The sequence below is a fragment of the Ctenopharyngodon idella genome, chromosome 3, assembly GCF_019924925.1.
Source record: "Ctenopharyngodon idella isolate HZGC_01 chromosome 3, HZGC01, whole genome shotgun sequence".
Lineage (NCBI taxonomy): Eukaryota > Metazoa > Chordata > Actinopteri > Cypriniformes > Xenocyprididae > Ctenopharyngodon > Ctenopharyngodon idella.
In genome coordinates this window covers 6,524,239-6,541,726 of record NC_067222.1, presented here as the reverse complement: position 1 = coordinate 6,541,726, position 17,488 = coordinate 6,524,239, and the positions used below count along the sequence as shown (strand labels likewise).

The window sequence follows — 17,488 nt, the reverse complement described above, 5'->3', positions numbered from 1 at the left end:
AAATATATTTTATTTATTGAATAATGTTTCAAATATTTGGCATTACTGGTGAAGGTTGCATGTTTGGATGAGTATCCTTTTAATATTTGTTCCATTATTTCACTCCCTCACCTCTATGTAATCTGTACTGTTATCTCTTTCCATCCTATACAACTCAATCTGTGTCCTTATTACAAGTGATTACAGTGTAGTCATTCATCAATCATACTACACTTCTCAAAAGTATAGGCTATAGTGAAACCACTCGTGATCATTTTGTAATAACTATCAGTTTGTTATAGGCTCGGTGTTTTTTCTCCTACCTTGGACTCTTTATTACCAAGTCGGCAATGTGTGAGTCATGGCCGACGTTCCTGTGGAAGATATTACTACATCAGTTTACAGGCTAAATACTTGCTAGCAACAATTAAATCTACATACATATTTCTAACAACCATAAGAGGTTAAATGCTAATTTTAGCCTGTAGGTTGTGCTTGCAGTATTCTGCTAAATCAGCCACAGCTGTGCTAAAATTACCTTTCTCGAGCGTCTTGACTTTGCTGGTCGGTGTAATAGTCACACTAGATATGAATAACCCAAAACTGTACTTTCTTTGAACAAACATAAAGCATAACCGATTTTCACACAATTGTTTCAGTGGGTCAGACGTCTCTGCAGCGTGTAGACCTACTTACAAGCCCGCGCGCGCCAAACTGCACTTGACAAGAACGGTTAACCAATCAGCTGCGCCTCTGTCTGATGTATTTTATTTAGCCTACTGATTATCCTATTTAATATATTTTAAACAGCTGCATTAACACGTATGCTTCTTTAATTTTTTTTTTTTTTTTCAAATACATTGTATTATCTCTTACATTGATAAAATGCACGAATTTGGATATTTGACTTTCAGTTTGAGCTACATATTTATAATAAAAAAATAAATAAATAAAAATGTTTAACCGTTTTAAACGGTCAGTTTTATATCTGACTGACCAAAGGATGAATTTTGTTTGGATAGTGGTGTCAATAATTAACACATGCTAATAAAATGCATAGAAACGTTCACCCATATTCTGAAGATGTGATTAATGTACCTGAAAAAATATTAACGGCACCTTCTTATGTGGGAATTTTAAAGCGCTTTAAATAAATAAATAAATAAAATAAAATTTTACGACGATGGTGTCGTCATTGTGATCCACAGGGGGGCGCATTTTCCAACTTTAACTCAAAGTAAATGCTCATCAGTGTGTAAGATTAAAACGTTAGCGAGTAGCATACCATCTCTGTTCTAATCCTGGATTGTACTTCAGCACTACATCTGACTGGGAGTTGCGTATAAAACCATTGCAAAGGGACATTCAATGCGTCAAGGCCTTATGACTGACCTTATAATCTGATCTAGTGTTTATTCAACCACGATAGTACAGGTGTATTTCAACCAGATTTTATTGGACAATATGTAATGTTGTGAAATGTTGAGTTTGAACGAATAAATACAATGACATAAAGGCTATAAAGGCCTATAAGTAAAACAATATTTTGTAGGCTACTGCAGTAATGTTATGGCGAGTGACATGTCGAGTCATTGTTTACAAAAAAAAAAAAAAATGTAATTAATTGTAGGGTTTTATATTTCTAGAGCATGTGAATTTCACTTTGCCCAAAGCTCAACACGTGTTTTAAAACGATTAGCGTGAAAACGAAAGCGCTCTCTTCTATGGCGGACACAAACGTCCATCACATGACCGCGCTCTGGTGCGCGCAGGCGGCTGGTCGGGCACCAGAGCGCGCACCATCAGAGCGCGAGATCACCGGGTGACGGTTACTGCGCGTGCTTTAGTCTCATCACAGAATGACAGCGGCAGGACGGATAATTGTGCGCTCCTGGTGACTCTCTATTAATCCGGACTGGGAGTCTGCGGAGTCCGAAGATGCACTTTAGGGTCTAATTTTGGACTTCATTTAGCCTACCCAGTGTACCAGTGATGAATATCTGTCCCAAACGCATGGAAAATAACTTCCCTTTATTCATTTGTATGCTGCACGTTTATGAATACGATCCAATCTAAACTGAACGACTAAAAAAACTTGTATCTTTGCCTCATCAAAAGGGAGTTCACGCGGGTTTTCGCAGAAATGGCTCCGTGGATTTGATCTTTATGACCGAACAGGGCAGCGCAACAGGACGCAGTTCATCGCATCTGCTTCATCACAATATCGAGTGTTTAACGCTTCATTGCCGTTATGATGTGACTCGTTAGTGAAACTGAAGCTGCTCAGGTGAGAAGCATCGGCATCTCCGCTCCCTGTCACCTGAGATGGCCATCAACATCACCGGCTCCATGCGTGTAAGTTTAGACCATCTGTCGCTCCTGTGAATGAGCTGTGGTGCTCTAATGCACTTCACATAATCCATATTTTATTTGTGTGCGTGCGTGTGTGTGCTATCTTAAAAGCTACTCGAATACGCATGTAAAATGATACTCAACAAATAGAATGAACATATTTCTCTTAAAACCTTAAGACAGGCAATCGAGATTCACTTCATTCAGTTTTTTTTTTTTCTCTCTTGCAAACGGTCTACCAAAGCTTTTCCATCACTATTGGCCAGAAAACTATATATATATATATATATAGGTATTATGGCAGAAAACACATTTGTGTGACTGGACTGACCAGAGTTATTTTAATAGTTTTTACAATTATAGTATGTACTAGTATTTTGAATTTGCTTTTCTTTTTATATTTGCAGTTTTCAGTTTAGTTTACGTTTTAGTAATTTTATGTGCTTTTTATTTCTTTTTAAACATTCTATTTAGCTTTCGTTTATTTATTTTTAGTACTTCAGCTCAAACCTATGTCAGTTTGTTGCCAATGCAACATTTCTCACTTTTGTTTAAGTTTTTCATCTAATTTTTATATTCTGTTTTAATTCAGTGGACGAAAACTTTTACCCTAGTCTTCCATATAACAGAAAATAAGTATACAATTTAACATTTAGTGTTTATAGTGACTTTTTAGTGCGTAGTATTAAACATTATTGTGATATGTTTGCATTAACCCTTATTTTTGCTGGATTATAGACTGTAAATAAGCACAAACATGAGTAGGTGAATGTCAGGCTATCAGGGTTTATCTGTGTTTGCTTTGGTTTTGTTCATGTTTAGTTTCCTTGGTTTTTCATTGTTTAATTTGGCACACCTAGTATTCATTGCGTTGATTGGTTTGGTCTGTGTATTTAAGTTCTGTGTTTTTTTTCAGTTCATTGTCTGTCTTTGTTAGATATTATTGTGTTGTTCTGTTCTAGTTTTAATAGTTCCTGTATTCAGAGTATGAATGCATCCCAGAGTATGAACTTGTTATTTTGAGTTTTTGCTGTATTAAAGAATGGCTGCACCTAGATCTTGACTTTTTCATCATTACCTGCAACCAGCGCTTACAAACAAGAGAACTCTTCTTTGCCCTCATTTAACCTCTTGAGGATTTACTACAGAGTTGCAGTTATATAATGAGCTCTGTGAAAAATGATTTCTTTATTTAGCATTTGGATTGGAGTATAATCCTGTTGCTGGCGTAATTTAGGATAAATTACCTGGATTTACTCTTTTTGTAATCTTTGTTCTAGATTAGGATGTTTCAGCAGGTTTGTCATTTGAAGTGAAGGTGGTCAACAGCTGTTTCAGTCCTCTGTCACTTTTTTGTACATGAAACCTGTAAATATGGTGCATAATGATAATGATAATCTTGTCAACAAATTCAGAGTTTCAAGAGAATCTCTCAGGAATAATTAAACTGGTTTTTCAGGTGGTCATCAGTTTTGCAGAAAGCTTTGGATTTTGCATGTTTGGGGTGATGTAGAGTTTGGACTGTCTGTTGTGTTCTTTGTGATGTTCACTGTAGGAAAAATACAGGCTGAATTATACAAACCACAATAATGAAGCGTTAGATTGGGGGGAAGGTCTCATATGCCAACTAATTATTTCTTTAAATTAACAGACCTCATGTTTTGTGTCTTTTTTTCCATCTTTGTTGTATTTGAGGTCAACTATATGTAATACATTTAAAAGAATAGCAGAGTCCACACCACACATATAACAATAATGGCACAGAAAAACAATATAATTGGAATCGCTTTCAGAATGATGTTTTCCAGCTGACGAATGATTAAAACATTGGCAGCCAATCAGAATCCACCAGACTTTAAAGAGTTTGAGCATTTAAAACAGCAGACGACAAAACCGCAGTGTGTGCTTAATAAACAGTCCATTGGTGTGGACACTAAAAGTTTTTGTTCATGGTGTGAACCTTTGCTGCTTTATGCAGCAAAAAAAAATCAGAGAGGCTCTCTGTCGCATCGATGTTTCAGCTTCGTCCAGGGAAGAATTAAAAATTAAACAGCTTTTCTTACAGAACTGAGCCTGTCTTGCTGTACTGTGGACGAGAAACTGCCTCAGCTGTTTTTTGTCAATACGGTACGTCTGCCAGTGAGATCTCAGACTCGTTTGTAATGTTTCAACACAAACTGAACTAATGGTCACAGGCAAAATTAGGCCCAGAACATACAAAATTGGAGTAGGATGTACTTGAAAAAGCTATTTTCACTCTGTAAGTGCTTCAATGCTTAAAATTGAAATTTTAAAGTAGAAAGACTCAAAAAGTTAACTTATGCTATTGGGTATGTAGGCATTATTTAAAGGGGTGGTTGATTATGATTTCACTTTTTTAACTTTAGTTAGTGTGTAATTAGTTGCTGTTTGAGCATAAACAACATCTGCAAAGTTACGACACTCAAAGTTCAATGCAAAGGGAGATATTTTCTTTTATAGAATTTGCTGTTTAAGGACTACAACAAATGGCTGGTAGGGACTACAACAAGCTTCTTCCCGGGTTGGTGACGTCACAAACCCTAAAATTTACATAAACCCTGCCCCCGAGAACACGCAACAAATGGGGTGAGGCCATGTTGGGCTGCTTTAGAGAAGAGGAAGAGTTGTTGTAATAGAGTGTTGTTGCCATCCCGTCATTTTACGCCGGACTGCTTCACAAACGAGGATCAATTCAACACTGGATTTGCACAAAAGATTAACATGACGGCACATGCTAGTCGATGAGTTGAATCAACTCCAGAGCAACTACATAAATTTATCCACTAACCATTCAGAAACATCCAGTTGAGTTCTAAAAGTTGTAACTTCTTCCTGAGTCTCTCCATCAGTGTCCGACTCCGGTTTGAACAATGTAAGGCTTTTGTTTTGGCTGCGTGAGATTCTCCAGCTTTGTTGTTGTTGAGCAACTGAAGCACAAGCTGTTAAAGACCCACCCTCTTCTGGAAAGGGGGCCGGGAACAGCAGCTCATTTGCATTTAAAGGGACACACACAAAAACAGCGTGTTTTTGCTCACACCCAAATAGGGGCAAATTTGTCAAGCTGTAATAAATGATCTGTGGAGTATTTTGAGATGAAACTTCACAGACACATTCTGGGGACACCAGAGACTTATATTACATCTGTGAAAGGGGCATTATAGGTCCCCATTAAAGTTTAAATTTTTGAGCGCATTTCATTAGATGCAATATGGTAAATACCTCGCTATAAATAGACTCAGGTGTGATATTGTCTATTGTGACACTAATGACGATGTGAATCAAAAATGTTTCGTGTTTGCACTGAGCACATTGCACTTTTTTGGCCTCCGAATAAAAGCATTTTGTTAGAAATTTTCTACGCTTATGTGTGCAAGCTTCTGCCCTTGTTGGACTTGGTTGTTATTTTTTGAGCTTACGCAAGAAAGTATTTCCCATTTACAAATTTCTTCAGTACTATGTTTGTTGCATTCTGAAATTTCATAGTGCAATCTGAAATGCAGGTACACGTGACTTTTTTTCCACATTGTGGTCATGCATTCAGTTATGCTTTCATATACTTGCACAGTATGTTTATTCCAATGAGATTTGTCTGCAAGGTGTTTGTGTAACTGTCCCGCTCGCTGGAGAAAGATCCATCCCATGATACTTTTAGCCTGGCCGTGTCCCCCTTCACCCCCTGCTTTTGCAGCCCATTAGATGCATTAAAGCTCATTGCACAAAATCAATAACCTGCTGCGGGTCGTTTGCTAAAACAATTGTCTAAATGTTTTTCTTCTGTGAGGAGAGCAGAAACCAGCCCTAAAGTGTCACAGCTGGTAATGTGAGCGCTCCAGTTATGAGCTTTCTGTCCATCGTGACTAGAGCGAAACGCCTTCAGACGGCTTGAAGGGCCCTTGTGGTGAAATTCACCAGCATCTGTTTACATAAAAGAGAACATGAGCGCCATCAAAACATAATGTGAGACGGGGATGTTTTGACAACACTAGAAGACATTTTGACCACCTCATTTGGAAGATTTGTGCATGAAAGCTTGATGCAAATGTCCTCGTCTGTAACCTCACCCTAGTGTAGTGTTTATGACAGATGAAAACGTTGTGACAAAATAGACTCCTGCTTTTTAATGCAAGGCACCACAGGTGAATAGGGTAAAAATCATACTTTCCAAGTTTCCAAGTTATTGTAATTGAAATCTACAGACGCAAATATATAAAGTGCAAAATAATAAACACTTGTATGTGTATTTTGGATGTTTTCTTTCCATTAGTCTAAACGAAATAAAAGCAAAATAGACCAAAATCTCAATGTTTGGCTTCTAGAGTCTTGCCTTAAAGGGATAGTTCACCCAAAAATGAAAATTCGGTCATCATTTACTCACCCTCAAGTAGTTCCAAACCTGTATGAATTTCTTTGTTCTGCTGAACACAAAGGATGATATTTGGAAAATTTGTCAGTAACCAAACAGATCTCACCCCCATTTACTACCATAGTATTTATTTTTCCTACTATGGTAGTAAATAGGGGGCGAGATCTGTTAGGTGCAACATAAAGGTGAGTAAATGACAGAATTGTAATTTTGGGGTGAACTACGCCTTTAAAACAATCTCAGTAGTGACTATAACTCAACCAAAAAGGAAAAGCATCATTTAAAACAAATATTCATCATGAACTGGGTCAGAGATGATGTAAATCTAATCAGCTTTTCTTTTAATAGAATTCAGTGAATTATTATCCCTTCCTGTTCTGCAGTAAATCCTGACAAATTCCAGAAATATACAGACAGTCTTTCAGTGAGTGATCCATCATTAGGACTAAATGTGAAAAACCATTAGAATATTTATAACGGCAGGATAGGCGCTATACGCACAGGAAGTGATGTCAGTATAGATGCTGTACACACAGGAAGTGATGTCAGGTCCTGCACCACCTCATTGTTTCACCCCAATGTTGTTGAACCCATTTTTATTCACTAGCTATGTTTCCATCCCCATATTTTTGTGCAAATTTTATGTAACATATTAAAATAGGCATAAAAAGATTTTAAAATGCAATCAATTGAGATGGATATTGTTTTTATTCGGTAAGCTAACATACGCATAAATTATGATGGAAACTACAACTTTTTTAATTATTATATTAACCGATACTTTGCAAGTTTCACAGGAAGTGAAAATTTTGTTCCCTTGTACACATGGGATAGAAACGGTTTAGTCGCAAATATAATAGAAATATTCAAATTTTTCTCACAAGTTTTGCAATATAGCTACTGTCTGCCCTCCTGTTTATCCACAGATTCCAGAACTTTTTAAAAAGAGCTCAACATAAAATAAGTTAGGGAAAAGCTTAGTCTATGGCTATTTTTGAGTCTTTGCTGTACTCACAGTTTAATGTTTAAAGCACATGACATCCTCAAGAATTATATCAGGAAGGAATTCGGCAAATGAGACACAGAGAGCCAATATATGAGCAATTAATCTGCAGATGTTTTCTACACTAAAAAAGAATTGTTGGTTTAACTTAAAATAGTAAGGTTACCTGGTTGCCTTAAAATTTTGAGTTCATTCACATTAAAAATTTGAGTTAATACAATGAAGATGATTGTTTTAATCAACAGAAACTCAAAATATTATATTATCTGAAACACATTAATTAATGAGGTGTTACAAACTGTGTTGCTGCAGCAGGGATGAGTCAGAAATGGACTTCTATGAAAATAGGGTATTTATTCAACAAGGGATCAGAACAGCGAACACGTTAAACAACCATACAAACAACAAGAACGGACCAGGAGTGCAAGGAGTGAGTCCAACATAAAGGGTGTGCTTATGACGATGAACAGGTGCAGGGAATCCAGGGAGAGCGGGAGAGATGATGAGGAAGTGCATTCAGGTGTGGAACAAGGAGGAACATGGGAAATGGAGTCCGGGACAGGTGTGACTGTAACATTACCTCCCCCTCCCTGGTAGGCGCGTCCTCGCGCCGTAGGGGGGGTGGGCACCCTGGAGACCTACACGCAGGTGCGGGGGGCGGGGTGCAGATGGGTACGGAGATCTCCAGGGCGGGTCTGGGAGCTCGGGCAGTCATGGCAGGTCAGGAGCCTTGGGTGGCCATGGCGGGTCAGGAGCCGTGGGCGGCCATGGTGGTTCTAGAGCCCCACCCACATGTGTTTCACCCACATGTTCCCCACCCATGGGTACATATCCCCCCCAAAAAAAATTTTTTCGGGGGTTTTAGGGATGGCAGGAAGGGCTCATGGATTGGAGCGGGCTCGCGGGCTGCTGGAGCGGGCTCGGGGGCTGCTGGAGAGGGCTCAGGGGCTGCTGGAGAGGGCTCGGGGGCTACTGGAGCAGGCTCGTGGAGGACTGGAGCGGGCTCGTGGAGGACTGGAGCTGGCTCTTGAAAACTTGGAGTGGATTCTGGGAAACTTGGAGCGGACTCTGGGAAACTTGGAGCGGGTTCGAGGAGAAACGAAACGGGCTCATGAAGGACTGGATCAGGCTCTTGGAGACTTGGAGCGGCAAGCTCAGTCCAAAAGTCAATCAACCACTCTTTCTCCTCTGGTGAGGGTTGATGGCCTCTTCCGCCATGCACTGGAGGTCTGGGCGGTTCAGCGGCAGGCTTCACTGGAAGCTTGGGCAGCTCGGTGGCAGGCGTCACTGGAAGCTTGGGCAGCTCGGCGGCAGGCTTCACTGGAGGCTCTGCCGCGGCAGCGGCCATTTTCTTCGGCCGTTTGGGCTTCACGGTGGCCATCCTCTTGGGCGGTTTGGGCTCTGGGAAAGGCAGGACAACATGGGCAGACCCACTGGAGGGATACGTGGAGGAAACAGGTAATTGGCGAACTGGCCAGGCCGCCCATGTTTCTGAGGGGACCGGACGAGGAAGATACGATTTTTCTTGAACCTCTTCAATTTAGAAATCAGAACCATTTAGAAAGAGAATCAGATTATTAGACTCGACTAGGGAAAAGAAACTGGCAGGTTCACTATAACGAATCGTATCCTCGTCCAGGCCCTTCAGAAAACAGGCGTTAAGTGGAGCATCTGGCCAGTTCACCAGGCAAGAAAGCTCAGAAAATCCACGTACCTCTCCAGCGGGCGACCGTCCTGTTGAAGGGACCAGGAATAATCCCATGCTGTAGAAGTCCTTGTAGTTTGGTCCGTTCTTCTGTTACAAACTGTGTTGCTGCAGCAGGGATGAGTCAGAAACGGACTTCTACGAAAATAGGGTATTTATTCAACAAGGGATCAGAACAGCGAATACGTTAAAGATTTTTTTGAGGTATTTTTTTCTAGTTTTTATTTTTCTAAATTTAAATGAATTTAACAGTGTGACGTGCTATACTCCATTTAAAATATAAAAAACTACATTTTTATAACCCTTGTATAATTCTTATACAAGCAGGTTCTATAACATCATTAGCTGAGTCACTAATAACTAATCTGCAGGACTATTTAAGTCTGCAGTATGTATATTTGCAAAAATGGAAGATGTCTGTTAGCCGGGTGACGGTGGCCGCACAAAGATGATTCTGAAGTGACTCTTAAAGTGACTCTCACATGGCTGAATAATACATCTGTGTGTGGCAGAGATTCATCTGAAATGTCAGTGTGATTTCACAGACAGTCGTGATTGTGTCTGATTGCTTACTGAACGCTGATATTCTGTGTCAGAGATATATGTGTCAGAGATAACCATAGAGTTCAGGACTCAGATCTTAAAACTCTAGAGATGATTGGAGATGTGTGCTCAAACGTAACATCAAAATTGTCGACATTAAAATAATTAAAAGGTTTGAAGCTTCATGGTGAGCTTAGACAAACACACATCTGTATTGATCTGCGTTTCTAAGCTCATGTATGAATTGAATGATAGTGTTTCCTCACAATGATCTCTGTCTCCTGGAGTCTGTTTAAACAGAGCTGCATGACTGTTAAAGAAAACGCATAACGACTGGTGTAAGAAGTGCTTCAGAAGTGCGCGGTGAGGGTGATTTGGTTTGTTTTCTGAGATCCGTTCACAAGATTTTTGTCTTTCTCAGGAGTCTTGCAGCAGCATGAATCCCTCTGCTAATTCAATTTTTATTAGTGCTCGTTTTTTCTGCCAAAGCACTAAGAGAAATGGATCAGTCCACTCAAAGCTCACTAATGACTTCCTGTCTCTCTCTCTCTCTCTCTCTCTCTCTCTCTGTCTCACGTCCATAAGCGTCTGTGCGGGTCTGTCATTGATCAGTTGTGGAGATGTTTAGAGCGCTCAGGTGTAGTTTTCACTCAGTGTCAGTGAGACAGAGACTTGTGGACTGGTAATCGCTCAGATCTCTTGAAATATGATCTCACGCAAAACCCAAGATACATGATATAATAAACGGTAAAATAAACACTGATATATGATATATGCATGTAAGTCACTTCTGCTCATCAAGGCTGTATTTATTTGATCAAAATACAGCAAAACAGTAATATTGTGAAACATTTTACATTTTAAAATCATAGCAGCAAGCGCAGTTACTACAAATAATCGTATCAAACCTTCATAGACATGCTCTACGTGTTGCATCTCTTAATAATTTAATAGCGATGTCTTCAGGAATCTGTTCAATAACGTGACAGTCTCATACATATAAAACTCTGATGTGTGTGTGTGTGTGTGTGTGGTCCTGGTATTTTTTTGTTCCCCATGAGGAAACAAGCTTATAAATCATACAGAATGGTCTTCTTTGAAAATCTAAAATAGCATAAAGTTTTTTTGTGATAGGTAGGTTTAGGGGTAGGGTTAGTGTAAGGGGGGATAAAAGTTTGTACAGTATAAAAACCATTACATCTATGAAATGTCCCCATAAAACATGGAAACCTAACATTGTGTGTGTGTGTGTGTGTGTATGTGTGTGTGCTTGTTTATATGATTTATGAGGACACAAATTTGTATAATGACATGGGTATTACACTGGTATTACAACATAAATGTGGTTTATGATGACACTATAAGTCCTTGTAATTAAAATAGCTTAAAAAACATACTAAACAATGTTTTATTAAAAATGTAAAAATGCAGAATGTTTTCTGTGACGGGTAGGTTTAGGGGTAGGGGTAGTGTAGATGGATAAAATATATAGTTTGTACAGTATAAAAACCATTACGCCTATGGAATGTGTGTGTGCTTGTGTGTGTTCTCAAACTCAATCTACTAAACTAAAGACCTACTTTAGTTCTTCTGTAAGTTTGTTATGTAACTAAAAAACGTCTCACAGACATGATTGAACTCTTGCTAACATACAGTAAGGCCATTAGAGCAAAGATAAGCCAAAACACACGCTCAGTGTTTCCAGTGCTCTAGTTTATGTTCACACACACACGCACACATGCTAGCTGATGTAACTGAGGATAATGATCATGTTTATCAGGCCGCCTCTCAGAACCATTTATAATCCGCTTTCAATCTCCATTAATATCTGTTGGACATTTATTTATATATTTCTGTGAGTTCCCTGTTGTGTGTGAAGATGACCATCATATAGAAGCATTTAAAGCCTGGACCACACCAACCCGACTTCAAAGAACTAATGGCGTCGAAAACCAATGGTGTTTCTTTATTTTAAGTGGCTCATGTTGTTATGAAAATATTCACATTTTGTAACACTTGGGTAGGATAACATAACATTAGACCAGCCTTCTGTCTGTGCCGTCTTGGCTTACTTGCTCTTTCATCTCTTTCACTTTAATTCTTGTGCACTGACTCATTCTATAAACTGAACATCCAATCAGAGTTTCCACTCTCACCAACAGACCGACGCTTATTCAACATGCTGAATAGGGCAAACTGCCGGCATCGTGAACCCGACGAGAGCCAACGTGTGGAAAATACCGCAAAAACAAGCCAAACAGATGCTCGCCGAAGGCCCAACGTTGGCTTGGTGTGTCCCAGCCTTAAGAGCCAAGCAATATAACAGAATGCATGCATATATATATATATATATATATATATATATATATATATATATATATACACACTACATTGCCAAGTATTGGGACAAATCATTGAATTCAGGTGTTCCAATCACTTCCATGGCCACAGGTGTATAAAATCAAGCACCTAGGCATGCAGACTGCTTCTAAGAACATTTATGAAAGAATGGGTCGCTCTCAGGAGCTCAGTGAATTCAAGCGTGGTACCGTGATAGGTTGCCACCTGTGCAATAAGTCCATTCGTGAAATTTCCTCACTACTAAATATTCCACGGTCAACTGTTAGTGGTGTCATAACAAAGTGGAAGCAATTGGGAACAACAGCAACTCAGCCACAAAGTGGTAGGCCACGTAAAATCACAGAGTGGGGTCAGCGCATGCTGAGGCGCACAGTGTACAGAAGTCACCAACTTTCTGCAGAGTCAATAGCTACAGACCTCCAAACTTTGTGTGGCCTTCAGATTAGCTCAAGAACAGTGCGTAGAGAGCTTCATGGAATGGGTTTCCAAGGCCGAGCAGGTGCATCCAAGCCTTACATCACCAAGTGCAATGCAAAGCGTCGGATGCAGTGGTGTAAAGCACGCCGCCACTGGACTCTAGAGCAGTGGAGACGTGTTCTCTGGAGTGACGAATCACGTTTCTCTGTCTGGCAATCCGATGGATGAGTCTGGGTTTGGCGGTTGCCAGGAGAACGGCACTTGTCTGACTGCATTGTGCCAAGTATAAAGTTTGGTGGAGGGGGGATTATGGTGTGGGGTTGTTTTTCAGGGGTTGGGCTTGGCTTAGAGCGGAGACTGCGAGCCAGGCCTTCTCGCCAACATCACTGTCTGACCTCACAAATGCGCTTCTAGAAGAATGGTCAAAAATTCCCATAAACACACTCCTAAACCTTGTGGAAAGCCTTCCCAGAAGAGCTGAAGCTGTTATAGCTGCAAAGGGTGGGCCAAATCCATATTAAACCCTACAGATTAAGAATGGGATGTCATTAAAGTTCATGTGCACATAAAGGCAGGCGTCCCAAAACTTTTGGCAATATAGTGTGTATATTTATATATATAGTTTCACAAATGAGGGGCAGCATAACTAAAAGCCCTAGACCCCATACTGTTCAGGCGGATGTGTGGTAAGACTGAAAAGATTGATTAAGAGGATCTGAGGGTACAAGCAAGAATATAAATTTGAAGAAGATCAGAGAAATATGAAGGAGCAAGATTATTAAGAGCCTTGTAGGTAAGGATCAAGATTTTGAAATCAATTTGATATTTCACCGGAAACCAGTGCAAGTGTTGAAGAACAGGAGAAATGTGCTCTATGGGAGAGGTTCTAGAAAGAATTTGTGCAGCTGAATTCTTGACCAGTTTTAGTTTACAGGTATGTACAGTAGAAATTTAGAAGGAAGACCAAAGAGTAGAGAAGTGCAATAATCTATATGCAGGGTAACTAGGGCATGTACAAGGATAGCAATAATGTTCGTTGTCAGAGAAGGACGAATACAGTTTTTTTCATAAATGAAAATATGCAGAAAGAATAATATTATTAATGTGGCTTCAAAAAGATAGAGCGCTATCAAGGACGACACCCAGACTTTTAACCTGCATGGACGAAAAAACTATGGACTGGTCAATAGTCACAGAGAAGCTATCAGATTTTGTCAGAGTAGATTTTGTACCTACCAGGAGAATCTCAGTTTTACCACTATTGAGTTTAAGGAAATTAGATGAAAACCAGTTTTTAATTTCAGCTAAACAGCTGAACAGAGAAAGTGGAGGAAAGAGGTAGGCATGGAAGACAGGTAAAGCTTGGCATAGTAGTGGAAATGAATATTGTACTTCCTAAAAATATGTCCAAGGGACAGTAAATAAATAATAAATAAGACTGAGCCTTGGGAAACACCAGTGGTAACTTGCGATGGCTTAGAGTTGTACGAACTGAGTGCGACCAGAAAGATACGATCTAAACAAAGACAGACAGGTGCCCATAACTCCAGGCCAGCCTGTCTAGGAGGATGATATTAATATTAATAGAATAACTTTAAACTTTAAAGAAATATTTAGAATTATAATGGAAGTTTAAAAGAATATTTTACAAAAAAAAAGTTTCTAGGGTGTTCTAGGTGGTTGCTAAGGCATTGCTAGGGTGTTCTGTGTGGTTGCTTGGGTGTTTTTGGGGGTAGCTAGGCAGTTGGTAGGTGTTACAGGTGGTTGCTAGGGCATTGCTAGTGTGGTCAGGTGGTTTCTAAGGCATTGCTGTGTGGCTGCTAGGCAGTTCCCAGGGTGTTCTTGTGGCTGCTAGACACTTGATAGGTTTATAGATGGTTGATAGGGCATTGCTAGGTGGTTGTTAAAATGGCCAAGGTTTCTAAAGAATTGTTATATAGTTGCTACGCATTTGATAAGGTATTCTTATGGTTGCTAGGTGTTACAGATTATTGCTATGGCATTGCTTGGGTGCCCCATGTCTTTCACTCAGATATTAAGGCTCAATTTTGTGAGGTAGCTGTAGTTCTGGGTAACACTTTAGTTTACAGTGTCCTTGTTATTTAGATTACTATAATAATAACTATAAATTATGCATAATTACATGCAACTAACCCTAAACCAAACTTAATCTTAATACTAACCCTGTAGTAAGTACATGTAGTTAATATTACTCAGTACTTAAATGTATAATTACACTGTAACAAGAACACCTTAAAATAAAGTGTAACCTAGTTCTGTAATAATTTTCTTTGGTTAAACTTTTTTAGTTTTACAGTTGCAGAAACAGTTAAAAATATAGTGAAGTGTTAAATTGTTTGAATAGATGCTTTTAAGACCATGTACCTTAGTGGCTTTGCATCACTCAATGTGTGATTCAGAGATGTGAACTTGTCATTCAGGTTTTGTGTGAAATGTTGTCTGTAAACACAGTGGTCAGATGGCTGAGCTTTATGCTGTCAGTCTGAGTTGTGGGTGGGGCGTAACGAGTGGGATGTGTTGTGGGCGGGGCGTCAGGGATGGGGTGGAGTTTTGGGCGTGGTATCAAGGGTGGGGTGGGGCATCAAGGGCAAGTCTTATAGACCCTGTGAAACATCACAGGAAGGTTTCCACTGTCATTTAGGAATGTAGTCGCTCTGTTTAACCTGGTCAAATTTGGACCTGAGATGAAAGATGCATGACGTTATAAATCAGATCATGTTTAGATTCAGCACATACACCATTCTTTCTTTAGACTAGCTTGATACAGTAATAACTCACTTCTCTGCTTTGCATCACTAGATCTTGTCTGAGGACAGCAGAGACCACGACTCCTGTGCCTTTATATGGACAAACACACAATTTAAGAACATTATTCTTTGTTATTTATTCTAGAAACCCAATTTTAGTTGCTGTTAAGCCTTACAGAGCATTTAAGTCAATGTTGCACTTGTGTAAATGTGTTTTTTTTTTTTTGGACAGTTTCATTTCCTCTTTGGCAATCAAAAGAGTTCAAGAATGCCACACACATGTAATGGTGCCTCACTGAAATGCTCGTCTCTGAACCGGAAGTTGGTTGAGAGATTTCAAAAGCCATCCATCCACGTGCCAGTGTATAAGTGTGTGTGTGTGTGTGTGTGTATTTCTGTGCAAACGGCAAACGTTTCTCTTGTGTGTCGCGTCGACATGAACAGGAAGCTCTTGCTGTCGTTCTCTCTATGAGCGGAAGCTGATGCTGTTTATGGTGTCAGAGGTTTTGATAGCAGACCGAACAGCGTTCCATCAGAGGAGAGCGGGAGAGGAGCGGAGGCGATGGACAGTGAAGGAGATGTGGGAGATTGTTCTCTGGAGGACTTTCCTTCCAGCCCGGTGGAGGCCGAACATGTGGTAGGATCTCAAAACCTGCTCAATGTCACTGTTCTTCAGTCTGGCCCAAAACTCACCTTTATGTCGTTCCAAACCTCTATGACTTTCTTTTTCTGTGAAACAGAAGAGAAGATATTTTGAAGAACGTTGGGGTTATTTTAGTATCATTAATATACTATTGTAGTATTTATTCGAATTTTTAATGTTTTAGTTTTTAAACTTTCCATTATATGCTAATTTTAGTTTGTTTTAGCAATTTTGTTGTGTGTTTTTTTTTTTTTTACTGTTATTACTTTTACTAAGAACAAATTAAGCTTTTATGGAAACACTTTACATTAAGGTTCCTATACTAGTTAACATGAACTAACAATAATACAATACTTCTAAAGCTTTTATTAATCTTAGTTTGTTAATTTGGTAACCCTTTCCAGTAAGGTTCATTTGTTAACATTAGTTAATGTATTAACTAACATGAACTAACCATGAGCAATACATTAGTTACTGTATTTGTTAATCTTTGTTAACATTAGTTGATGAAAATACAGTTGTTCATAGTTTGTTCTTGTTAGTTCACAGTGCATTAACTAATGTTAACAAGATTTTAATAATGTATTAGTAAATGTTGAAATTAACATTAACAAAGATTAATAAATGCTGTAGAAGTGCAGTTCATTATTAGTTCATGTTAACTAATGAAGTTAACTAATGTTAATTGTAAATTTCAACATTTACTAATACATTATTAAAATCAAACTTTATATGTGTTAATATTATTTAAGGAAACAGTTGTATTTTTATTAACTGAAGTTCACAAAGATTAATAAATACTGTAACAAATGAATTGCTCATTGTTAGTAAATGCATTAACTGATGATAACAAATGGATCCTTATTGTAAATTGTTACAATTTTTGTTCATTATTTTACTATTTTATTTAAATTAAATGGAAATTTTAATTGTTGCCTTGGTAGCTGAAATAAAATCTTTAAGATTCCTTTTATATTTTATTTCAATTAACTTGTTTAAATAACTATGTTTCTTAACATTTTTAGTTTTAGTTAACAGTTACCACACTGGGCCAAACATCATTGTACCCCATTGACTTGACATTGAAAAACAAATTTATCAAAATATCTTCTTTTATGTAATTTAAGTCATACAACTTTGAAATGACATGAGTTAATGATTTTAAATTTTCAGCTGAGCTACCCCTTCAAGGCCTGAACTAAACCCTTGTGAGCTAAAGATGATGATGATAATGGTTTACAGGTGTCATGTTTTGTTTCTGATGTTTCTGAACTGTGATTGTAGTGAAACTAATGCAGCTCAGAGCTTTAGTTTCAACCCATCTTACTTCCGT

General features: G+C 38.8%; 1 protein-coding gene across 3 annotated transcripts in view; it reads left to right on the top strand.

The window, feature by feature from the left end:
* Positions 1 to 1,810: 1,810 nt before the first annotated feature.
* pkn1b (protein kinase N1b) overlaps positions 1,811 to 17,488 on the top strand; it is a 39,312-nt gene continuing 23,634 nt past the window's right edge. Inside the window, exon 1 of one of the 3 annotated variants that reach the window (XM_051886665.1) lies at positions 1,811 to 2,334. In XM_051886665.1, the coding sequence (XP_051742625.1) occupies positions 2,305 to 2,334 (30 nt within the window). In that variant the 5' untranslated portion in view covers positions 1,811 to 2,304. Of the gene's footprint in view, positions 2,335 to 15,873; positions 16,150 to 17,488 lie in introns of those variants that run through there. The other 2 variants (XM_051886664.1, XM_051886663.1) reach the window with 2 other exon arrangements.